This window comes from Chanodichthys erythropterus, chromosome 22 (assembly GCF_024489055.1).
Source record: "Chanodichthys erythropterus isolate Z2021 chromosome 22, ASM2448905v1, whole genome shotgun sequence".
NCBI classification, from domain to species: Eukaryota; Metazoa; Chordata; class Actinopteri; order Cypriniformes; family Xenocyprididae; genus Chanodichthys; species Chanodichthys erythropterus.
In genome coordinates this window covers 19,646,274-19,673,484 of record NC_090242.1, presented here as the reverse complement: position 1 = coordinate 19,673,484, position 27,211 = coordinate 19,646,274, and the positions used below count along the sequence as shown (strand labels likewise).

The window sequence follows — 27,211 nt, the reverse complement described above, 5'->3', positions numbered from 1 at the left end:
TAACTATGAGCAATACATTTGTTACTGTGTTTGTTAATCTTTGTTAACATTAGTTAATACAAATACAGCTGTTCAGTGTTTGTTCATTGTTTGGTCAATTGTCTTTATGTGAGATATGAGCATACACAAATGAGATTTGAGGGGTTATGCAGATATTTTTTGGTCCCTGGTCACCATATGTTTTTACTGTTTGGAAAATTGCAGCATAATCATTTTTCAAAACATCTTCAGGGTAATTACATGATGACGAAATTAAAATTTTTGGGCCGCCTATTCTTTTTTAGTAAATAAAATTGTTGGAACTTCATAGAACTGTGAATGTGAGTGGGAATCTGGGACTGCTCAACAGGTTTTTCAAAAATGCGTAAAGGGCTCAATGGCTTGCGCCGACACACATTTAAAGGAAAGGAAAGAGGAGCACTGAAGGGTCATAAGGGAATCATGTGCGGTACAGCGTGACACTTACCTGCATGTATCTGATCTGCAGCATTAAGGAGGCAAAGCAGCAAATGTAAGCAGAGCAAGTGAACACGCGCACAGCCGTGGGAAATGACAGGAAACAATCCATCTATATCCTCTCTCACACACGCACCAATGAGCGTCGTCCATATGGTGTCTCACTCACCATAGGCTGTCTAACCTCCACCTTGATGATGTCCTCGTAGATGTCGTCCCCATCGTCCTCGCAGGGGACGCAGTCATATATGTCGTCCTCTCCCACATCATGCTCACTGTGCAAGAAAAAGGGCACAAAGGAAAAAGTGGGTTAAAATACATTAAAAAAGACAGATACAAATGGATTTACTTATAATTGTCTTTGGGAAAGCAGCAAGCATTTGAACACGAAGGCATTTTCTGAGGTCTGCCCATTTAATGCTCTGAGAGTAATTTTCTATGTCTGAAAGTACACTACCTTTCAAAAAATTGGGGTCAGTAATATTTTTTAAAAATAAATTAATTTTATTTAGCAAGGATGATTTAAATTGATCAAAAGTAATAGTAAAGATTAAGACATTTATATAAAAAAAAAAGATAAAAAAAAGATTTCTGTCTTAAATAAATGCTGTTCTTTTGAACTTTCCACTTCCGAGGGATCATGTGACACTGAAGACTGGAGTAACGGCTGCTGAAAATTCAACTTTACCATCACTGGAATAAATCACATTTTAAAATATATTAAAGTATAAAACAGTTGTATTAAATTGTAACACTATTTCAAAATGTTACTGTAAACAAATGTAGCCTTGGTAAGCATAAAAAACATTATACAGTACAGTAGTGAATGGAATTACTGTATGTGGTGGCAAAGAGGAGAACATATTATGTCCTAACCAGTCACAATACGTCAAGTGTCAAGTGACGCTTTTGTCATCACTTGAAGCAAAATACTGAGAGACAAAATAATGCAATGAAATATCCAGCATGTCATAAATGGTGACAAAGTGACAAAATCAGTTTAACATGGGGATGATAATGATTTATCACATTGCTCCTGGTAAGGACAAATTGCAAAGTGTTTGAGACAAAATTATGACACATTTGAGATAGTAAGTGTCATCACACAGTTTGTGACCCTGATTAGGTTGTGTATGTGTTTATCAGACATCAAAAGAGCCCTGAGACCGCAGAGATGCCATCCATCACAGCACACTCTACCATTGTTCTCTCAGGGGGAAAAAGGGAATGGCCAAAATAAAGCGGGCTGACATAGCAGAAGGTGTCCTGGTCCCAGCTGTGCTCTCACAGCAACAATCAAATCAGTCATCCATTCCTCCCTAAGAGAAGAACACACTCTCTCAAACACACACACACACACACCAGACGGCTTCGCAACCAGACAGCAACAAGTTCCTTCATCACTTCTGCTGATGTGTCCAATTGCAGGCTAAAAAAAAGTGTGAAAAGCTAATGTGGCTTGAATCAAACGCCTGCCGAGGAGATTAGCTCACTGCCTCATGGAGAACTGACATACAAACGCATTCCTCAATCCTTCTTTTTGCCCTCCCCTCCAAAAGAAGTGATAACAAAATTAACACATGCTTTTATAATGAGATGCAGAAGTATATTTACACATATGTCTAGCAGATAACAAAGAATTTCTGTTTGGTGTAGAGATCCTAAGCTGTTTAGCATTAAACAACCTGTCTGAGTGTGCTAGGATGATCTGAAAAGCATTTTAAATAGTCAGTAAGAAGATTACTTACATGTTACAATAATATACCATCGCTTTGCTATTATATAACACGCCATGTTTTTAAGCAGAATGCATATTTCAATGCAAATGTAAGCTAATACTAAATAAATGCTTTGCTAAAGGAACAAAAAGAAGAAATTATTTGATTTTCTGCAGCAATCCCTGGCCAAATCCACTTATTTGTGAAAAATTGAAAGTTAATACCTGGTAAATTCCTGGCAAAGAACAAAAACTAACAAACTAAAAAAAAAAACTAACAAACAAACAAGCAGCTGAACCTGGTTTGCTGATCTTTTGGCTGGTTTTAGAGATATTTGGAAAATTATTCAACTGGTAATGCTGGGAGACAAACTCGCTGCCCAGCTAAACACCTACTTGGCGAGGATGTGAAAAACTTTTAAACTAGTTAAAACTAGCATAAAACCACTATCTTAAATCAGCCAAGACCAGCAAACCAGGTTGGTTTAATTGGGCTTTTTCAGCAGGGTTCTGAGTTACCAGGCTAGCTGCTCAATGCACAGCTACATCCCACACCTGTGTCTGTACAATGCATAAATATCTAAGCTATCACTATGCTTATAAACAAAGCCATTTGAATCATAGAAAAAGACTGGCATAGATGTACTGAAGCAAGCTGGAGTGAGTTGCCAGTTGTTGGAGGATTATTAGCCTGGCAAGAGCTGCTGGGTGTTAATCCATCTCTGTGACCTTCTATACCTGCACATCCAGAACAGCAATTTTATAAAGAACTTCAACACCTTCAGTCACTCATCTGACTTACAGAACAAATAATAGGCTACTTAAGAGTATAATTTTTCAGTATTAAATTTATTTGAGCGACTGAAATTCTTTGGTTTGCACCTGTGGTTGCTAAATAAGATTCAAAATTTACTGTGAACAATGTATGGATTGAGGAATTCTTTGATAGTAGACCCCCTACTATGGCATTATGGGTAATTTAATGTATTTCTAGAGGGCCTTATTAGAGAGTTTGTTCATACAAGGGCTTTTGTCTGCTTGTATGTTTCTTTACATCTTATATTTATTTTCAGAATAGAGTAAAATTAATTGATATGCTACAAGTACTATAACTTTGGATCCTTCCCATAATACTGCAATGTCCACAGGAGTCTAAAGCACCTGAATCAGTCATTTTGATCATATATCTTTAACAATCTTTTATAGAACTATACAGTCTTTGTCTATAAACTGTAGTGTGTGTGTGTATGTATATATATATATATATATATATATATATATATATATATATACACACACACACAGAGAGAGAGAGAGAGAGAGAGAGAGTATTTATTCTTAATATATACACGCACAAGTAAATTAATGTAATAAAAATACTGTAATTCCTGTAAAGCCACTAGAAGGCTGTGGGGAGAACTGTCCTGTCAATCAATACCTCCTTCAAAGGATCCTTTTAAAAAAAGGATCAAATAGACAAAGTTTATTGAACTCTTGCATTACAACAGTGTTTTCCAACAGGAGCAGTACATGGAGAAGACTACATTCACTTTTTAAAAACCCTATGAGAGAACTGTGAAATTGCTGAATTCAAAATAATTACCTTTTTGAACACGATTTGAATGTCATTCCTTTTTGCAAAATGACAAAACATGACATGCATGCGTATGTTTGAACAGTAGGTAGGAATGGACAAGCTAATAAAAAGAAAGGTGCTGGCCTCAATCTAACATTCAGCAATGTGTCCACATGGACAAGGGATTGTTTGAAGTATTAATTGAGGTTGTACAGTTCACCCTGAAGGACGGATGGCTTACTGCCCTCCCTCATTAGCTGGGTTGACTTTCCCCACTCACAGAGCTGCTGTCTGTCAGAGCAACATGGAGTGAGGGATAAAAAACATTGTTCCTCTGAATCACACTGGTCCCAAACTGCAAAGGAACTGAGGCAAAAAAGATTTCTAATGGCGTCTATTGTGTGACCTCAAATCCCTGAGGACAAGCATTAACTGCACTATGTGAAGTGCAGTGATCTGTACAGTGGATTGTATCGGGTAGAAAAAATGAAGGCAGAATCTGCCAAAAAAGGAACAGGTCTTTTTTCTCACTGTGGTATAAATATGGATGGCAAAAATAGGTTGTCCACGTTTGTATGCAATGACATGACCCTATTAAGTGACATTATGTTAAAAAACAAACTTTTGGCCATAATCAGTGAGCACATTGAAAGAGAACAAAATGTGTCATTATACAAGACTACAACAGTCAAAAGATCAGCTGTCAAATGATTGTTATTAAGGCTGATCCAACTTGCGGTTCTGGTGGGTGGGCATTATACATATACTTCTATGAATGCCAATGTAAAAATCTACTTTATGATTCAATATGGTGTAAATTTGCATAATCTGTATATTGAAAGTGTGGAAAGATTCTCCACCTAGGTCATAACAAAGAATTCATTGCAATCATGAAATATTTTGTGGTTTCATGCTGTCTAAACCATCATGACCTCTCAAAGTGCTGCATTTCACTTGTGTTACAGCATTCTTGAACGTTTCCTTCACTTAGCCAACCACAAACCCAGAAAGGGAAAACCATGTTTAGAGCAGAGCAAAGGATCCATCCCAAACTCATAAAAGTTAACTGTGCCAATAAAACTTCACCGCACACTGTCATACTAGCAACTCGAGATGAAGTAATAAGAGGGAAGATAAGGGGAACAGTTGATAACACTGGCAGAACACGCTACATATGGACTCAGGGCATGGCAAGAAAAGAGGACCACATGCTGCTGCTTCATGCATGTCACACTAACCCAGTCACACTGACCCAGCCACACTGACCGTGTGTACTAGAACGGCCCAAAATGGTGTAAAGTTCTGTACATATGTTATCAGACAGGCAACATTTTGCATATCTGTCAGAAGATGTGACCTTGAGTCTTAGACAATCTTAAAGCCTTTCTGAAGACAACAGGCATAGTGGCTGACACAGATGGGTTTTTCAATAGCTGCTGTACATTTCATGACAGCAGCGTGGCTGATAGTTAATATAATAGTGACATAACAGTTTAATAATAGTAAATGAAATCAAAGACTATAGAATAACACAAGACGTCTCATTCGTATTGTTTTGAATGGGAGAAAGTGTAACGCGCAATATGGCGGAATAAGTCCCGCCTTCTAAATAAGAGCCAATCGCCGACTGGTAAAGTCATCGCGTCACTTCAGCGGCCGTTAGAATTGCCGGTTTCTATAGAAACAGTCAGACGCTCGCCTCTGAAGAGACGCGCATTTAGGTCTGCGCATGCGCATTAGCTTGATCCAGCCTGAAAAATACAGTTTTTTGTCATGATTCGAGCGTTTAGAATCTAAATTTATAAGCCAGTTGTTGTTAGATTTCATTGGTGATTTCAAATATGAAATTTAATCGTAAGGTTGGTGAACAGTTTTGGAGAATTTGATGTTTCCCCATTCAAAGAGATAGGGCATGATGCCCAGGATGCCCGATGGCCACAGAGTGAAATGACTTGTCTTAAAGGCACTTTGATGAAATGTACATTTAGAATTTAATTGATTAAATTATCACTTATTTTAATAATATTTACTTGAAATTCCTTCAGTTCACAAATATTTAGAATTACAAAACAGTTTTTATATGGTTTATTAATTTATATGGTTTATAAAATTTATGGTTTAATAATAAATGTATGATTAGTCAACTAATCACTTAAAATGAATGACTACTAGTCGAACTGAACGAGATGGCAGAAAGCGCACCCTGTTTGCTTTCATTATTTTACAAAATTACGTTTTGTTGTTATTCTGGGTGCACACAAATAAAAGTAGACTTTTCATAGATTCAAAAGATGTATTACTCTTATCTGTATGACCAAAAATGACTGAGTATTTTAAGTGCAAGTGATGGCACCAGCAGACATTAACAGGTCTTTTCCATTTCCTCGAAATCACAGACTTAAATATATATGAATCTACTTAATATAACTGAGCTGAAATAACTAAAAACATTGACTAATGTAAAATAAAATGTGTTTAAAATGAAGATAAATTAATTATGTCTAACCATGTGCCTTAAAAATGAATAATATATTTAAAAAAAATTCAGTGTAAAGAAACATCTCATCTAAAATCTTTGTCATATGCTACCTATAGAATGGCTTGTGAGGGCTGAATAAACAGTAATGTGGCATGATGGAAACATGCAGGTTATTGGAGCAGGAGATGTTCTATACATTATTTGAGGATTCTATTAGACGTTTGTTAAATTTCCAAACCTGCCCATCATCTTGACTGAATAGGTCCCTGGCTGCAGAGTTCAATCTGAAGTGCCAGGAGAGACAGGTGCCAATGGCAGTAGTTTGTCCCTCTTGAAGGCTCAGAGTGCTTTGGCCTGAGGCTCCTCTACCCACAATGCCTCAGGTGAGAATGTAAAATAGTAGCAACCAGTTAGGATGAAGTAAATCATTGCTGACATGATGTACATCCAAACATCTGATTGCTATTTGATGGAGAAAGAGACACAGTCTGCTTGCTAAAATTGAACAATTTCATGCTTTGTCAGTTTTTGGATGAACACATTAAATACAGTGGAAAGTGACAATGACGCTGGAAATCCAGTAGGGCTGGATTGGATGTGAACTCACAGATTACAATAACCCAGAGTTAACAACCCTGCCATATTTATACCACTCAATTACCAACAGTAGTCAGTTCGGTTCAGTGCATACCTGAATACACAGCGCTCAAGACCGCAGTCGCTTGCTCAGAACCCGTTAACATGTCAAAATACAGAGGTGTGTGCAAAATAAAGGCAATAGATTGTGATGGAGCTCCCCTTCTGAATCACTGTTACATAATTTCAGAAACACATTGGCCCATCATGCATAACTTGCAAAAGAAAAAAACATGTATCTACATAAAAAATTTAAATGTTTAAAGGCGCTCTAAGTGATGTCACGCGTTTTTAGGCCAAAACATTTTTTGTCACATACAGCAAACATCTCCTCACTATCCGCTAGCTGCCTGTCCCCTGAACACACTGTAAAAAAACGTGGTCTCTGTAGTCACCACAAGCTCCAAAAACGGCAGTAAAAACAAACTGGTGCAGCCTGGACCACGAATCATAATAAACATGCTCCAGCCAATAACCAACTAGAATGATTTTAAATGCGTGTTCATGGCTGTTTCAGGAAGCACGGAGGGGAGGGTCTAGCTAGCCTCTGTTTTGTTTAACAACACTTTGAACGTCAACAGGAATTTACTCCTCCCAGGATCGCTAAGAGAACCTTTAACATTTTAATTCAGAGACTGTTAAATGTAGTCAGACGAGTACACTGTTTGTCAGTCCCTGTGCTCACAAAATCTTTTCATAACTATCTCTATTTGAATATATATCATAAAATAAAATAAAGTAAAAAAAAAAACCCTGAAAATTCTTTGTAAATAAATATTTCCATACATTCTCAGTAAAAAAAAACAAAAACAAATAAACAAAAAAAACTGTGATTGCATTTCTGGGGGTGGGGTCTGTTGCACTGTCCTAAGGACGGGCCTGACTGTACTTTTCAGTTTAAAGGGCTCCTATTATATTTTTAGAAGACTTAAAATAAGTCTCTGATGTCCCCAGAGTGTATATGTGTAGTTTTAGCTCAAAATACCCCACAGATAATTTTTTATAGCATGTTAAAATTGCCACTTTTTAGGGGTGCCGTTTTAGAGTGTCCCCCCTTTATATGCAAATGAGCTGCTGCTCCAGGTCTAAGAGGGCAGAGCTTCAACACACACTAATAATGTTAGAAACTCTCCGTAACAGTGTTCAGTCTGAATCGGATTCAGACAATAATGCCTGTAGAGCCAGAGAATATATGCTGCATGGAGATAGAACAGGAATAGTTTAGTTTAATTATGGTTATAACTTGTGTTGTCATTATGCATTTCTCTATTATTAGTTCCTACCGGACCCTGTCCGAATGATGGCCAAAACTTTACTAATGAGTTTTATGACGTTAATTGTATTTCACCCAAGAAGATTAAGCGTCCTTTTTCACTCAAGAAAATCACTGTAAGAGTTTAATAAAACAAGAAGTGTGCATTAAACTCTCTCTCTCCCTTGCATTATCATCAACATACACAGTGAGTTACACAAAAACACTTGTTACCATACACAGTGAGTTACACAAAAACACTTGTTACAATTAACAAATATATAAAGACCTTCTGCCTTTTCGGGGGTGCTTAATAAACTGGTAAGCTTTAAAACAACTCTGATGAAATATAATAAAGTGTGTGCTCTCCCTTTCATTAGCTGTATTCAGTATCACTCTGGAGACTGTAAGCTGAATCACGAACAGTTGGTACTGATCCATCCTTGAGTAACAACTTTTTAGCAAAACCTGTGTTTTGTATTGTAAAATGATTTGCTCAGACATAAACGAATTAGGTATATGGGGGCGAATTCCCTTCAAAAATAAAACTGCGTCTTCAGCGGCTGATTTCAGGAGTACATGGAGACTGCGTAATGTTATCTGTAATCTTACATCAAACGAGACTGTTATGTTTACTCTTACATCCAACAACAAAACACCTCAATCGCCTGCATAAAAGGTGCCCTTTAAAAAGACTGGCCATAAGCAGCATGAGTAAATGCTGTCTCTCTTTTAAAGCTCTTTTGAAGAGGAGTGTCTCAGTCATCTCTCACATTCAAGAGTGAACTTACTAAAGAACTTCTTCAACATCATTAGCCTTCCACAAAAGCACCTTGATTAGCACTTTCTTTTTTTCTCTTCAAATGAACTGCACTCTTTAATTCAATAACTGAAAAAACATGACACTATTATTGAGGACAATCAGCAGTCTTCTTATTTACACTCCGTTTGGCCCCACATATGGCACAATGTTGAGAAAGCTCTCCAATCTAATAGAAACAGACACAGGGCTTATATGAATAAACCTATTGAAGCTACATGATGTCTATAGGTTCAGTAGAACTGCAGAAAACCCTTTCATGCATATTTCCATTAAAGCAGACAATGATATCACAGTCCAATTAAGAGAGCTCCGAGCAGCCTGATGAAAGTGCTTGTTAAACTGTGTCCCGGCGCATCATATCAGGGACCTTTCCATTAATCAGATGGCAGTGTTGTGCTGGAATTGAACCATATTTATGGCTGTAAAAGGTCATGGGTCTGCATGGATGGGTAGTTTCATTAATTTGCTCAGATTCTCTATTCTATCACTGGCATTGCAGTGAGTGCTTGTGCTCTGGCTGTGGGTTTAACCTCTATTAGATTTGGCATTGAGATGTGTTTCAACATGAATCTGCATGTAAAGAGAGGTCAGATGGCAGAGGGATATCAAGAACTTTGAAAGAGGTCAGCAATCACTTGAGGCCATATCAGACAGCGTCTAAAGTCGATATGGATCAGTGCAGGCTGTAGACAGTGGAAATGTCAAAGGCCCACATATGGCCTCACAGGACTCAACAGTAAAGATGGCCTGATGCCCCGGGGCCAGAGTGAGACAGTTTTGAGCTGATTTACCCTTCGCAAAGACCCGCCCCTCTTAGTTACTGTTGCTTTGTCCGACAAGCCATGGCACTGTCATGCCACACAGAGTGAAAAAGACATCACAGGACACTGACAACACGTCGACAGACAAGACAGAGCAGGTTACTTATGATATTAAACAAAGTCCCAGCTTTCAAACTGTGTAATTTTTTAAGATATTCGAACAATAAAAACCTAGTTAATTTTTACTAGTTAATTTATAGCATCAAATAAATATAAATGAACATGAGAAGGAAAGTTGTTTCAAATGCGGAAGGAACATGAGAAGGAAAGTTGTTTCAAATGTACTGATACTCATGATTTTTCAAGTTTAAGTCCACTGAGGTTAATCTTCTAACTCCTGACTGTTTTGTCGGACAAAATGGCAGATTCGACGTTATGACTGGTTAGATCACTTGTCAATCAAACTCCCGGCGAAGGGTCAATTGATGGAATTCTTACATTTGTTGATAATGCGTTTTTTTATGCCTTGATGTTTCAAAAATGGTTGTTTTGTGAATTCTGCTGATGTAAATATGTTGCCAAAGTAAAGGTATCTAGCTAGTTCACATATGAGATATTGTTAGAAATGATTCCAAGAGTCACTGCCAGTGTAATAATCAGTTAAAATTGCCCTGAAATGGCCTGAAATGTAAAAATGAATAATCTAGATGAAATGTAGAAATGAATAATCCCAATGAAAGAGTCACCATTACACTGCATTTATAAAAAAATTATGTCTTAACACATGAGCAATATCACACGAGTAGCTGTGCGATGTTGCTCCATATCAGCACAGCTGTGATTCGGCCATAGGCAATCACAGCCATGCTGATATAGAGTCAAATTAGACGGCTATAAGTGTGATATCGCATTTATACAACAGTTCGACGACACAAGTGTGCAAATAAGTGTCTTGTACCCACCTTAAAACATATCTTTTCGTTTCTTGTTTTTCTGATCTCTGACTGCATGATCTGATTCATGGTATGCATTTTATTTTTATATGTATTGTTTTTCTGTCTGCTGTAATCTTTATTTGTTATAATATTGTAAAGTGACCTAGAGTTTGCAGAAAGGCGCTATATAAAATAAACATCTTATTATATTATTATCATTATTTAAAACCCCTTTTTTGGGCGGAACTACTTCCTTGCACCCCTATTACAAATGTTCTGTTATTGGATGTACCAACGAAAATAAGAGTCTCCATAGACTCCCAGCATCTGAGCCGCTGAGAATGCCGTGGTTGAATTTAATTTATGAAGGAAATGTGCCGAAGAAAGTCTGTAAAGTTCTATAATCGCAAATAATTTTATGCCAGACTGCTTCATATACAGTCAGTTCCATGCTGGATTTACACAAAAGATTAACATGACTATACATGCTGAGTTGAATCAACTTAAATCCACAACAACTACATAAATTTATCCACAAAAGTTCTAACTTCTTCCTGAATATCTCCACCAGTGTCCGACTGAACACCACTACTGACAATTTCTGACATTTTGGCTGCGTGAGATTCTCCAGTTTTGTTGATGTTGAGTATCCGAAGCATGAGTTGTTAAAGCTCTGCCCTATTCTGGAAAGGGGTCTGGGAGAAGCAGCTCTTTGCATTTAACACTCTCAGGTCGGCGGTCACGCCGGCGTGATCACCGCGTTTTTTTTCTAACCAGTGTGAAAGAGATTCAAAATACTCTGTCAATGTTGCACATACAATTAAGAGTTATACACCATTTGAATCTGTGGAATATCTTCTTTTATTTGTGTACACTCAGAGTAACAACAAAATGTTGTGCTTTTTATAAAATAAAGAAAACTAACATGATGCGCGATCTCTCATCTCCCTCTGAACGAAGTCCAATCTGATAGTTCTTAGAAAAACTGTAACTTAGTGAATACTAATGACAAAAAAATTAGACTTATGTCTAAAAAAACATTGAAATGTCAGGTTTTAAATTGTGTAAGTCAAATCGAAAACAAATGTTCTGTGTTTATATAATCTGTATGAAAAGAGAGCCATGTCAGAAGTCCGTGATTCAGCTCATTATCCGCTAATGCGGCCACGCCCACGGAGCCAGCGGTATTCAGAGGCAAATTCAGTCAATACATGCATTCATCGTCTCAGTCGTGTATTTATTGTCTTGAAAAGTGTTTTGAATAGCCATAGTTAGCGATCTCTGGCCTCTGTTAGTTCAGTTAGTTCCTTGATTGCCTATTCTTCTTTAGTGCTCAGGCATTTGTGGACTAAAGGTGTACAGAGCGCCCTCCGGCTGCAAGTATGAATTCAAAAGTAAACAGTATCCAGCACTCATAGTAATGACAATAAATCCTGAATAAATATACTCTTCTGTATAGAAAATTGACAAACATATGAGAATCCATCAGTATTTCTCCAAATGTGCATGCTTTTAAGCTAAAAGCCTATATGAAATGCCATAGAGGTAACATAACTGTTCAGACACTTTACATCATAGAAATGCATTATATTTTAATTATAGAATACCATTATTTTAAACTGTAATAATATTTCACATTATTGCTATTTTTTCTGTATGTTTGATTTACATTATGATGAGATTTGAGACATGATCAACAGGGGTTTTTTTCACAGCCTACCTGACTGAAAGAGCTCATTATTTATGCAGCTCATTAGAGCTCTTTATGCAATTCTTTTGTCTTCTCAGGTGAGAATCACCCATTATACATGAGGATTTGTCTCTCTATTGTATAAAACAATCTCTCTATTGTTTTATATGAACAAGCAGGCAGCATAATTTTTTACCTCATTTTGAAGCAAAAACTCTAGTCTACAACCTCAAATACCCAGAAGTCTTTTGAACAAAGATTTAATATATATTTTTTGGCCTTTTTTCAGTGACTTAAGTTTTTTTGTTTTTTCAATAACCATGCATAAACATTATTCCTTCAAAAACACAAACATGTACATACATGTTCCTCACATATTATTGTAGCCTAGTTTGTGCTGAATACAGTGTAATGACACTTTTTTCATTAATATGTTTATGAACAACTGAAAAAAGCACAAATGTCAGGGCATGTCAAAACTTCTCCAAGGCACCAAAAATCCTCAGACCCCTGAGGGTTAAAGGGACACACAAAAATGGTGTGTTTTTGCTCACCCCCAAATGTGGCAAATTTAACAAGCTACAATAAATAAACTGTGGGGTATTTTGAGCTGAAACTTCACAGACACATTCTGGGGACACCAAAGACTTATATCTTGTAAAAAGGGGCATAATATGTCCCCTTTAATAAGAGCACAATAAACACCTTATTTTAGTTTGCTCTGAATTAAACATTGTCTACTCTCACTTTATATTGGTTTAAAATAGCATCTTTATAAGATATGTTTCTTTGGGCTGCTATTAAATTGACACCAGTTGAGCTGTGATAGAGGCTCATCTCCATTTACAGCTCCACAGAAGTTTCTTACAGGCATTGTGAGAAGTGTAAGTCTACACTAACACGTCTGTGTCACGCTGTCCTCTGCAGATGAATGACACCTATCTGCCCTGCTACCCAATTATTCACAATTAATCAGCCAAGAGTCAGGCCTGTCACTACACAACCCCCTCCCTCATTCTCCCTCAATCTTCTTAACGCCCACACTGCCAGCCTAAGCATCACATGGCATTGCCATGGCAACCGGATATGCGTTTAACGCCTGGTTATATGTGCGAGGGTAACTGCACCAGCCAGACACTGCAGATGTGACTATGTGAATAAATAGATAAATAAAACTACATTCCATTCCAATCACATTTAAATGCTACTAATTAATGCAGCATTCTATAAAAATCAGAACTTGGAATTCCTCCATCTCCCAGTTAAATGGCAAAGACTAAAGCAATGGTCCACTGGGCACAGTCCAGCTGATGTCAGAGAATTTAAAGTAGCATGACTGGAGTGCTACTTGAATGAGGTTGGAAACAGGAAATTTAAACTTGAGTATTACTACCTTCAACTTTGTCTTGAAAGTGGCATAATAACCTAATTTCCTATGAAACACAAAGCAGGCTTCCTCAAGTAGGCACACAAGAGACTGGAAAAACAAAGCATTCATTACGCACATGCATACAAATCTCAGGACCAGGGTTTGTAACTATTTTTTTTTTTTTTTGGTTTTCATGGACTACAATCAGAGATCTCACTTATCAAAACATTTTCTTTATTATTTCTAAAATTCTAAAAACAGTAAATATATACACTACCATTCAAAATTTGTGATCGGTAAGATTTTTAATATTTTTAAAAGAAGTTTTGTCTGCTCACAAAGATTGCATTTATTTAATTAAAAATACAGTAAAAACAGTAATATTGTGAAATATTATTACAATTTAAAATAACTGTTTTCTATTGGAATATAATATAAAATGTAATTTATTTCTGTGTTGGAAAAGTTGAATTTTCAGCATCAATACTCCAGTCTTCAGTGTCACATGATCCTTCAGAAATCATTTTAATATGATGATTTGCTGCTCAAGAAACATTTATTATTATTATCAATTATCAATTAAACAGTTTTCAGGATTCCTTGATGAATAGAAAGTTCAAAAGAACAGCATTTATCCGAAATACAAAGCTTTTGTAACATTATACACTACCGTTGAAAAGTTTGGGGTCAGTAAGAATTTTTATTTTTATAATTTTGAGAAGAATTGAAAGAAATTAATATATTTTTTTTTCAGTAAGGATGCATTAAATCAATCAAAAGTGACAGTAAAGACATTTAAAATGTTTTAACTTTTTATATTCATCAAAGAATCCTAAAAAAAAAAAATATTGTACACAAATATCTGTGCACAATAAATGTTTCTTGAGCAGCAAATCAGCATATTAAAATGATTTCTTAAGGATCATGTCTGGAGTAATGATACATTTTCAAATATTTTCAAATAGAAATAGTTATTTTAAATTGTAATGATATTTCACAATATTACTGATTTTACTGTATTTTTAATTAAATAAATGCAGCCTTGGTGAGCAGACGAAACTTCTTTATAAAACTTTAAAAATGTTACCGATCCCAAACTTTTGAACGGTAGTGTAAATAAAAAAAAATATACTAATAAAACAAAATGATACAAATAAAGTGAAGCACAAGCAAACTATGCAATGACAGTGGCAACTTTAAGTCCAACTTTACCATTCATTAAAAAAAAAATACTGATTCATTCTGGAAAGAAGCACAGTTTTAAACAAGAAAATTATTTTAACTTTAAACAACGCCTTATAAGGCTCCAGGGAGAAGCTGAATGACACACTTCACATCAAAGAGATCAATTTATTGACCCAATAAGCTGCCCCAGTAATGGAAAATACCCTTAACCATTGAGAGGATACTATGACAAAGATATAGTCATTCAAACTGCTGTTATTTCCCCCAAGAATATATGATCGATCTTAAGAATGAAAGCTATATCATATAATATGTGAGCATATGAGCAATATCATTCTTGTAGCAATGCAAAATGTCTCAAAATGTCTGCAGATGGGCTGCAACATCAATTTGCATGAAAAGATAAGCTCATGAGAGTAAATTTAGCTCGGAATAATTCCACCAAAGAACTTCAATAGCCACAGAACTGAAAAATACACCATGAACAGAAAAATTGGGAAAATTATTATGCAGACCCTGGACTTTTTACAGACAACATTTGGATTAAAGCCCTTCTTGTTTTATGCTCATTTCTATGATTTAGAACACTTACTCTGCCAACTCCTCCAAGCTCCGGTACACGTCATCTTCATTAAGCGCAGTGTCCTCTGATGGAAACGGCCTGGGGAGAGAGAGAGAGAGAGAGAGAGAGAGAAAAGAGCATTAGTCACCACACACACACACACACACAGAAAAAAAGAATATAGCACGATTCACTCCTCAACATCCATAATTCAACAGGTGGGTTTATTCATGAACACCTTCTCCATGATTGACATTTGTAACAATATGACAGATGTTTCAAAGGCACTTATCTGATTTCTGACAGAATACGGTTGGAACAGTGAAAAGGCCATGGCAGGACTGAATGACACAGGCTCTTGCAGTTTGACAGGAACACCTATATGCAAACACTTCAGCCCTTTCTCAGTAACTGCGTGTCAGACTCCTCAGAGAGCAGACCCGCTGGGGTTTTAAATCCAGGGCTCATGAACATTCACCAGCCAATTAGAAAGCTGCAAATGGAAGACCGATCAATTATTCGATTAATGGCATGGCTCTTCCTCTAGAGATCTCATCAAATCACTTAATCTCGCATATTATGTGGGGCAAAAGGTGCTATACGGCATGCAAAAAACATGAGGCATGGAAAATAAAGTGATTTTGAGGCAAGTCGTGTCACTTTCACTTTAGCGTGTATAGGGTACGCCTCAAAGTCACAACATTTAATAGTTGTGATTCACACCTTTGAATTATGCATTATTTCCATGCAACACAAAACATCATGGCTTTATGGAGCTCTTCACATAATGTTTGGAAACAATTATATAAAATGTAGCAACGGTGTGTTATGGCCCTCTATGGATGTGATTAGCAGGTGAGGATATTATATTTCTCTTACACAACAGTTCAATAAACAAGCAGTTAATATAAAGCAACTTACAATTTAGACACAACACAGATATTTTGTGAGTTATATAAGGATGTCATGTTATATAAGGATGTCATGTTATATAAGGATGTCATGACCTCATAAAGATGGTCAGTTGTTTTGTTCCTGAAAGAATCAGCATTTTGTTTAAATTAATGTTTTAATGTTTCACTGATAAAGAACGTTATATACTTCCATTCATTAAGGTCTCCTTGTTGACTGTTCCAAGATGGCAGTTCTGTTCACAAATAAATATCAACCCATTAATCTATTCTAAAAACAACACCACCCTTGCATCATGACAATTATGTTATAGTTATTATTATAGTTATGCACAGGCATAGAGCATTGATATTTTTTACAGAAAATGTCAAAATTAACTTCAACCTCATGTTGACAGAGGGTCATCTCTTCAATCATAACTATGCAGTATTCCTGTCTCTACGGAGCTGTCAAACAGCAGTGATGGAGAGAGAAAAGGGGAGAGGGAAGGAAATATAGAGCCATAGGGTAGGAAAGACTCTGACCTTGAGTCATATTACTAGAGGGCTTGAACGCATGATCTAAGCAAACTGTCACTTGTTTTTTGAGGTCAGATGCACAAAGAGCCTCCCTTCTTAACCAATGCTGACATCGGACATCCTCACCCACACAATAGCAGACTAACAAACACACACTCTGACAATGTGACCAAGTCCTCACCTCACACCTCCCAACAACATGACTCTTGAGCATGCTATCCTTTCTGATGGACAGAGAGAGAGAGTGAGAGAGAGAGAGAGAGAGAGAGATGCTCTCTGACAGCTAACAGAGCACACCACCATTGCCTTTAACATTAAAGCTGCTGCCAGTCAGCCTAATAGATGGACACAGATCATATGGCTGTGTATATATGTCAAATCAATGCACATACAATTCGTACATAAAATAGACATGAATAACTCTAGGGGTGGGACCACCTAAGGACTCTAAAACACTTGCAATCCAAAGTAAACGATTTGAAAAATGTCGCCATGACAAGCTCAATTGTAGATGGCATCCAAACCATTCATTTCTTCATCATTATGATGCAGCACAGTCATTATCGGCAGGAAAACAACCTCCGAATGGATGCATTATGTCTTTGAGGTGAAAGTATAAATGTTTCACTCAGATGTATTTTATTAAAACAAGGCTTTGTGATGAGTGACTATAACCATCATGAACTCAAAACACAAAGATGTTGTATCGCATGATGGAATAATTGCTGATAGCAAAATAATTAGCCTGCTTACAAGGCTTCATCAAATCATTCGCTAATTAAACATCTTGGTTCAAAAGGACTTCCTCCTCATCTGCTTCAGATGCGTTTATAATAAAAGAAGGTTAAACCTGCTCACAAATGTCATGCTAATTAATCATGTGAATTAAACACTGCTTCCTGCATCTCCTGTCAAAGCAAATGTAAACCAATGGTTTACAGGTTCTCTAGTTACCGTTTCTGTGTTTAGCATTTAGCTTTTGAATAAATACAGTACCACTGTTTGCTCATCTAAACTGTCTGCAAAATACATCTAACTCAAATAACATTCTGCAGGTATTTAGCTGAAAAAAATAATAATAATGTAATGTGTGAAAAAAATGTTACTCATGGATAATTTCACATTTATCTATAATACACCTTTCTAGTTCTTCTAGTTCTGACCAATCACAAAGTTCACTTCAGAATTAAAATTCTGATAATTTACTCACCCCCCATGTTATCCAAGATGTTCATGTCTTCAGTCAAAAAGAAATTAAGGTTTTTGAGGAAAACATTCAAGGATTTTTCTCCATACAATGGATTTCAATGGTTGCCAATGGTCTGGAGGTCCAAATTGCAGTTTCAATGCAGCTTCAAAGGGCTCTACACGATCCCAGCAGAGGAACAAGGGGGCTTATCTAGTTAAAAGACCAGTAATTTTCTAAAAAAATAAATAAAAATGTCTATACTTTTTAACCACAAATGCTCATAACGCTCTAGCTCTGCGATGCACGTCCATGACTTTACGGAATGCTGGCTGGGATCGTGTAGAGCTCTTTGAAGCTGCATTGAAACTGCAATTTGGACCTTCAAACCATTGGTTCCTGTTTAAGCCCACTATAGGAGAAAAATCCTGGAATGTTTTCCTCAAAAACCTTAATATCTTTTCAACTGAAAAAAAAAAGAAATGAACATCTTGGATAACACAGGGGTGAGTAAATTATCAGGAAATTTTAATTCTGACGTGAACTAATCTTTTAACGTACGTGTACGTGTTTTGAAGGAGGCATGGCATAGAGAGCTCAAAGGGAGGGTGGGATCTTGTACTGTCAAAGCTAGCACACAATTGCTAGCCTCTCTGAAAATTGCCAACCCTACCTTTAATTTGTCAACATCAAACATGCACATAGGACCAATTAAGAGTCTTTGTTTTGGCTAAAATCATTCACTGCTTAATAAACGATCAGGCATTGTTAACACACTAATGCACAGGCACATAGACATGAGCAACATGAGTAACACATATGAATAAACATCTATATTTACCCACACAAAAATTCAGGAGCATCTGACAACCTGATTATTTGATATCAGAATAATATGAAAGCTGCTCCCATCCCTCAGTGATTATAGGCTAAAACACATCAGGCCAATGCTAGCTTTAATTGGATTTGGCAGACACATCAAACTCTTTTCAATTTCATTTATGTCCAAGCAAACAGTATCCCTGTTTTTTTTTGTTATCTCACAGAAACAGATATTTGCTCTCTATTCTGAGAGTGACAGCTTAGAAGAGCTTGAAGAATATTGAAACATCTGAAGCGTTCAGTAGTTTGCTCCATGATGTGAAGGGGAAAAAAAGTGAAACTGATTCAATTTCTATTAGCCATAGCGGGGGCTAACAGCAGTATGATTACAAAACCAGCTAAAGTTTTTCATTCATGCTGAAAGTGTCTATACAACTATATTTCACTTTTTTTTTTTAACAGCATTCTGAACATGTAAGAAGCTTTTTTGATTTCTCAGTGCTTCCCACAGGTTTGAAATATACTTGCCGTGGTAGCCGTGTGAAAAATCCTCCTATTACCCACAGCACAAAAATGGTCTACTACATGTGACAAACAAATAATGTTTTTATCATTATTTATTTTATTTTTTATTTAATTTTAATTACATAGCATACTATTACATTTAATTACATACTGATATTATGTATTATTATGCATTGTAAATTATGCAAACTTACAGCATTTAAATGGTTCTCCTTTTCCTATGTTTTCTTTGTGGTCATATATTATCTCTCTCAGTGAATGGGACACAGATTTTAGTAAAATTTATATAATGAAGAATATGTGTGTCAAATAATGTTCTTAGTCTTTTCTTCCTGTGGGGGAGGCTACAATAATTTACTATGAATTAAATGAAAATCAAATTAAATACAATTTATTGTGTAACCAAAATACCAATAATGCCCAAAAGAAAAAGAAAAAACTTAGCGTGTCACTTTTAATTATAAACAAGCCCGAAATACACCGGGACTCTTATTTTGAAATGTCTGTACTATTGCAGGCTGATCCTTCAGATTCTTACAACCGTATAAAATGTTTTATATAAAGGCCATGAAGTAGACATTGTAATAATTCATCAACTTCAGTTCATTAGCAATCGCTTGGCATAAATGTGCGCTTTTCATTGATTGAGAATCACTTTGAAGCAGTTTTGTGCAAGTTTGTAGAACAAGCAACAGCGCCCCCTTGTGACTTTGCAAAATGCAGCGCCCGTGGGAATATCAGCGGGAGTAAACAGTTCTGACGCACATATAACGAGCAGGCACGAAACGACTAGTTAATCGATCCCGGATGGTTTCATTATCTTGGGCGGATATAAAAGTATAATTTATATATAAATATAATAACAGCAAAAATGTGTCTCCAATATACTTGGGCGGCCGTTATTAATCCTGGGCGGCCCGCCCAAGTAAAGTCTATGTGTGGGAAGCACTGTTTCTGATAAGTATCTCTACTATTCATATGATAGGACAACATATTGTTATGATACACCTGTTTTTTTTTTTTTTTGTAGTAAATTATACATTTATATTAAATGTATTATTAAATTATAATTATATTAAATTATAATTTGTTCTTTGATTTGTTCTTGTTTGATTTGATGTGATTCTTTAATGTTGCATTTGTATTTGAGATAAATATTTATTTATTTTTGTACTAATGTTAATTTCCTTATTTTGCAGTTTTTATTGTATGAACCTATGCTGTAAAAGCTTTAGCAATACAAATGCACACTTTTTGTCACTATTAAAATACAAAAAAATAACTCATTTGATTTTTCAGTAATTCTTTCTGAAGGTTACACCGTCACTCCAGTAGGTGGTGATAAATGACTGCCTTTAAGAAAGAGTCACTGAATCATTAAAATGATTAATTCAAAACCAAGTGATTCATTCAGTAAGGACACAAGTGACTGTCTTTCATTTCATCAACCCAACTGATTTGTTCAAAAACTCCAATTCATTTAGGAATAAAAAAGTACCCATACAGAAAGTAAATGGACATATTGTGTCTAAAATGTAAGTTACTAAATATTAACACCTTGTTTTTAAACCATTGTATAAAAGTAATAATTACACTTTCAGTCTTTTTGTATTACAACATATAAATGCAGAGCAAGTTACATTTTGACAAACTTTTTTTTTTAAATAATGTGCCCTGTTGTAAAATAAAACTAGAAATATGTATTTAGAAAATAACAATAAATATTAATTTCATAAAAAATAAAGACTAAATCCCTCCTGACATCTCAACATCAGAGTAAAATTGCAAGCAAAAGGTATGATAATATTGATCTTCTATAAAAAGCAGTAGCCCAGTAATCCCTCAGTATCCAAAGCAACCCAGAGCACCCGATCCTGTCCGGCTCATACTGGAATATCACTGGAAGGATGATCAGAGGAGAGCATCAATCTGATAACTCCACCAGCAGACTCTGGTTTTCTCTCAGGACTTGATAAAGACTGAGTGAGATACAGTATTTTAACATTGCATTGAAGAGCAGTGTCCATCACCACAGGAATCAATAAAGCAGAAAGCTGAGTGGATGCAGAGGATTATCTGATTCTTACAAACAGCTTCAATCTGCTCCGCAATCTCACTCTTCTGTCAGACGCCAGGAGCAAAACCATTCATGTACTGCACATTATGCTTTCTGTCATTCTTTTGTTACGCTTGTCTCTGTACAAGACATGACAACACCATCTTGCATGTAATGTGTGTGTGCATCCAAAATGCATTGCAATCAGCTTGTATGTGTAAATGGAGGTGAACTGTGTATGTCTAAAACATACAGTGGCATGAATGACGGTTATGTAGGGCTTGACGATTATGACCTAAAATCAAAACCTCGATTATGATTAATGAATGATTATTTATATTTATTTTAGTTCACTTACAAGGTTTGTACTGTAAATATGATTGATTATTGAAGGTGGGATATTTTTCCTGTTGAAAGAGTGATCTGACATCATAGCTCACTTTCAGCAGTTATTTTATCTATAATTTCTAATAGATTTCTGCTCGTTGTAAACCAGATACAAATAAATTAGCACAGTACCAGTACATAATGAGAGCAAAAATTGTACCTTTAGGGATACAGCTAGTATCTGGGCAGTACCCTAAAAAGGACAACTTTTACCTTATCTACCCCTAAAAGGTGCCTGTGTGATAAGCTGTACTTTTTTTTTTTTTTTTTGAGAGTGCATTTACTGAATCAACTCTCTTGTGTGATATTTGCATGATGCAGATTACCGGTCTATGTAGAATGTTCCAAATCAGTTACTTATGGAGTTTCATGTCAGTTACAGAAGGCTAGGTACTACGTAGTCAATAGACCGTATGCTAGCTCACTAGGTTTTGGATAAGAGCTACTGAGTTCCTGGTACTGAACAGTGCATAACACAAATACAGTAAAAGGAGGGTGATTTAATCTCATATACCGTAAGAAACATAACTATGAGCACATAACAAACCATTTAGTGATAACCACAATCTGAGTGGAATTGGAGAGAGATCAACGGTTCAGATACACGCAATGCTAGGAAGGGGGAAACCAGAGATCTGCACTAATGGCTTACACTATGCCCTTCCTTGTTCCTGCTACTCAGTAAAATACCTTATTATTGAAGCAAGACCTCCAAACTGTATGTAAAAGTGGTGGTTTACTTCTAATGGTGTGAGCGACTTAAAACATATATATGTGTAATATATGTGTAATAGCAAAAAGTACTCTTGAACAATAAATACAGATTAGTGCATTTATGTTTTGATCGCCAGTTGGAACTCATGTAGGCAGGAAAGCTCAAAGGAAGAGCACATGGTCACAGCTGAAAAAACAGCCATATAAACAAGATTTTTTTGTGTGTGTAATGTCACAGAGTCCTTTCATGAAGTGACACTTTGTATCTTGTGATGGCTAATTAATTAACAGGCATTCAGAATAACCATTAAACAAACTAGCTGATAAGTCAAAGAGCAAAAAGATACTATGGAGGTGTCTCTCTTTGGGGTCTTTCTTCAATAAAACAATGCAATCAAGCTGTGCTTAGAGCAACTCCAAAATCCAGAGTAACTCTCTTGTGAATATTGATTACTATTTTGCATGCCAGAATGTGGCTGAATTTCAAGCCCTGTCGGGAAAAACATCTGCATGCAGCTTTAAACCAAATCCAAAAGGGTGTGCAAGGAATGTTTCCAAACAAGACTAAAACATTTCTTGCTTTTTGAGATGTTTGAAGGGGAAATTATACAGACATCAAATTTTATTCAATTTTATTTGCACAAATCTGTAAAACACATGACACACAATAGACTAAAATTAAGATCTTTTTAAAGAAATGTGGGTTAAGTCGGCCTAACAACTAAAGCACATGCTGTTTCCACCCTCAAAGCCGTGACACACATGGTGGTGTATTTGAAAACAAAGCTGCCTTTCATTGCTTGCTGTATACAGCCAGGAAATTATGTGACTATAACTCTCAAAATCCAGTGCACTTAAAACATTGAGTATGAAAGACTTGCTCAGGGTGCAAATTTGACTTGCATTAGTCACAGTAGATTCATCTGCCGACACTATCCATCTTCAGATCTTTCCTCTAATTACTTCAGACAACTTTTACAATGGAGAATCATTATATTTTTTCCAGTACTAAAGACTGAGTCCTGACTTTTGACAAATCAATGGGCAGTATTTTAGCCATCCCTGTGTGGCAGCATGTCTGGTGAATACAGGAAGAGATTTAGGGACCCCTCAGTCGGTTACGTTGAGCTGGCTAATGGCAGACCTGTCTTGCCTCCGCCCCGCTCTGGCAAAACGCCTAATGGCTCGCTCCATCAGCTCATTACCCTGTCGGATAAAAGGCTTTATTTGCGAAGAAGGGGGAACAGACTGGGCAAATAATGAGACAGGAAGTGATCCCAGTCGCCTATAAAGCAGGGAGGCAGGTTCCACCCTGCTAAAACACCTGAGGGGAGTGACAACCACACACTTCATAGGTTTTGGCCCATAGGTTTCGCACATATGCGGTGGTCTGTGCCAACTGCTTCTACCTTCCAGGCCCAATGAATGGAGCCACATAAAAGATGCAACCCAAGAGAGCGCTGTGAAAGATGCCTCAAGTCTCGAGATACACCATTACTGAAAGGAAACACAATCAGCGTGTGGAGGAAATGAATTACCTGATGCCTTTGATCTGTGCAATGCTGTTGTGGGAGATTCTGGACAGTGCAGAGATCACCTGTGGAGCAAGAGAAGGTTTGGGTTAGCCAAAGAAATTTCACTTAATACAAATTACAACTAGATTTTAACATTTTCTGAAAGGTGCAAAACACGGTAGCACAATCTTAAGGTGTTCAGATAGTTGCCAGGTGTTTTTAATTAAGTTATCTTTTTGCTAGAATGATCTAGGTGTTCAAGTCAAAAGCCCAACTTGCATACAACATATCATCTATTTTACCATAGCCGACCCATATTTTTAAACAAAATAAGAACTGTACATAGACAGCAAGTTTGTTTTAATTATTTTAATTTAGAATTTTTTTGTAATTTTTTATTGTATGAGTGGAGGGAGAAAACTGAAGAAAAGCACCAAAAAATGTTTGCATTGACAGTGTTGGATTGTACTGAATTGCAAGATACGGTAGTTTTTTCCCCATAGCATTGTAGAAGCTTTACGATTTATTTGTTTCGAATCAGTGGTTCAGAGCGCCAAAATCCCATGATTTCAGTAAACAAGGCTTTGTTACGTCAAATGTTTTGAAATCGCCCATCACTGGATATTGCTGAATAAAGTCGCTATTTTGTTATTTTTGGTGCACAAAAAGTATTCTAGTCGCTTTATAATATTAAGGTTGAACCACTGTAGTCACATGAACTGTTCTAAATATGTTTTTAGCAGCTTTCTGTTCATTGAAAGAGAGTGTTACTGCTGGCGATGCAGGCCTTACTGAGCCATCGGATTTTATCAAAAATGTCTTAATTTGTGTTCTGAAGATGAACGAAAGTCTTCTGGGTGTGGAACGACATGAGGGTGAGTAATTAATGACAGAATTTTCATTTTTGGGTGAACTAACCCTTTAAAGGCCAGGCTACACTTCATTTTCTGCGTCCGACTCCATTTTGCACACAGTTGATTGTGCAAGCCTTTCAAAGTACACTCCTTTGGCCATGAGCGTGGAAAGAAGCATTCAGTGAAATGTGCACCAAATCTAGTGGACTTTGGACTTTCTAGTGGGCTGCAAAATTTACAGATCACGTTAACCCACTATGACGACATTAAACGACATGTGGCATGAAACACCCTAATGATATCATAGACATGAAGCGCTTTTCACAGATCTGTGAAGGCCCCTCCTCTCTCCAGCTGCATTAGTGCCGGGTAACAGGGTTAAACGCGTGTGGTATTTACAATGATTTAATGCCAGTCGTGAGTCACATATGAGTAGGCTTATTGGTGGCCCTTCTAGAGGCTTCCAGATGGTGCGCTTGAGGGTCTCGAGAATACAATGCAGAAGCCAGCCACACACACACACACACACACACACACACACACACACACACACACACACACACACACACACACACACACAAATAAACAGGAAAGCACATGTGCATATGCAAAAGTGAGGATGGTGCTGTGTCGCCTCATTACATGCGCATGGGTGTGTTTTCCGCTTGCCTTGCCTGCTGCCATGGTGACACTAGCTGTTCCTTAGTCAGAGCCAAACACTGAATGCAGATGTGTGTGGAGCTTCCAGGTTCTCAATACAGGTAATGAGCAATATTTGAAAAAAAGACAGCATGAAAACTACCTATATTATATATTATATTTTATTATATATATATATATATATATATATATATATATATATATATATATATATATATATATATATATATATATATATATATATATATATATATATATATATATATATATATATATATATACATATATACACACACACAGCTATGGAAAAAAATTAAGAGACCACTCCAAGTTCAGAAATCAATGTTAGGTGGTCTCTTAATTTTTTCCATAGCTGTATATATACACACACATACACATACACACATACACGTATAAGCTCTTAATAGACAAACGGACAGTCTGTAATTTTTGACATTTTTTGAAGAAACAGTCTTGAAATTTTCAAACAGATTAAAATGCAAAAGAATTAGGCTATAAAGAACAACAGATAACACTCTACTTAATGCATTAACTAAGATTGAGCAATAGCTACATTTGATAAAGAAAGTGTTATTTTTTGTTAATGTTAGTTTAGAAACACAACTGATCATTGTTAGTTTTATCTCAGGTACATTAAATATGTTATTTTGATTTTAGTAATGTTATTAAATAGTAACTAAGAAATTAACATTAATTAATACTTTATAAGTATTTTTATTGTCAGTTTACTGATAATGTATTAACATGTTAGCTAATGAAGCTGTATGTTTTCAAAGTATTACTGAACAATAACAAATAATCAGAACATTTCTAATCATTAGGGCATGTTGATTAAAATATAAAAATGTTTAGGTTTGAAAATAAATATCCTTTTAAGTCTTTAAGTATTCAGTATTTGGTGCTGTGATGAACAACACTGAGATTACAAAAAATGAATGGCTGTTTGAAGCATTTTAAAAACTTCACTAGCGCAGTTACTTTGTTTGCACGGTTTCCGTGGTAACCGCTGCACGCTGCTGTTCCATCAGTGCCCTCTGCTGTCAGAGAGTGAACGCGCAGTTTCATTCAGCTCGTCTCCTTCACTGGTTCCGCCATGTGCTTCTCGTGCACGTTGGGATTGTTTACATCTGAGCACGTGTCCTTTTGACGCAGAATACAGCGGTGTTGTGCATTTTATATGATTGATGGGTAAAGTATTCTTAATCGCCTTATAAAAAAATTAATAATTGGTAATAAATTAATATTTACGGTATTCTAAGTGCAGACGATTACAATATCGTGCATATTCATCATCACAATTTATCGCATTACCGAATATCGGCACAAGTCTAGTCTGTAGTAGCAGCCAAAATGTGCAAGCTAAACTTCCTTAAGCCAGGGACACACCTAACGATTAGCTGAAACATTCTAAGACTGAACTGAACACACATACCGATTGTTTCCTTCGACTGGAGCCGATTTTAATCGTTGACAGCCGGAGAACACCACAAACGTTTATGATAGAGACCACTGCTAAGCAACACACTGTGCACGGGATCTTGAAAATGGATGTAAACAAACAGCTCGCGCTCTTCATCTGCAGCTATATTTGTGCGGAAAAT

General features: G+C 36.4%; 1 protein-coding gene across 4 annotated transcripts in view; it reads right to left on the bottom strand.

Moving 5' to 3' along the window:
* vav2 (vav 2 guanine nucleotide exchange factor) overlaps window positions 1-27,211 on the bottom strand; it is a 206,121-nt gene that overhangs the window by 40,706 nt on the left and 138,204 nt on the right. For all 4 annotated transcript variants that reach the window (XM_067375592.1, XM_067375589.1, XM_067375590.1 and 1 more), the window contains exons 3-5: window positions 24,100-24,158; window positions 15,472-15,540; window positions 626-731 (exon numbers count right to left, since the gene is read on the bottom strand). In XM_067375592.1, coding sequence (XP_067231693.1) covers window positions 626-731; window positions 15,472-15,540; window positions 24,100-24,158 — 234 coding nt within the window. The remainder of the gene's footprint in view (window positions 1-625; window positions 732-15,471; window positions 15,541-24,099; window positions 24,159-27,211) is intronic.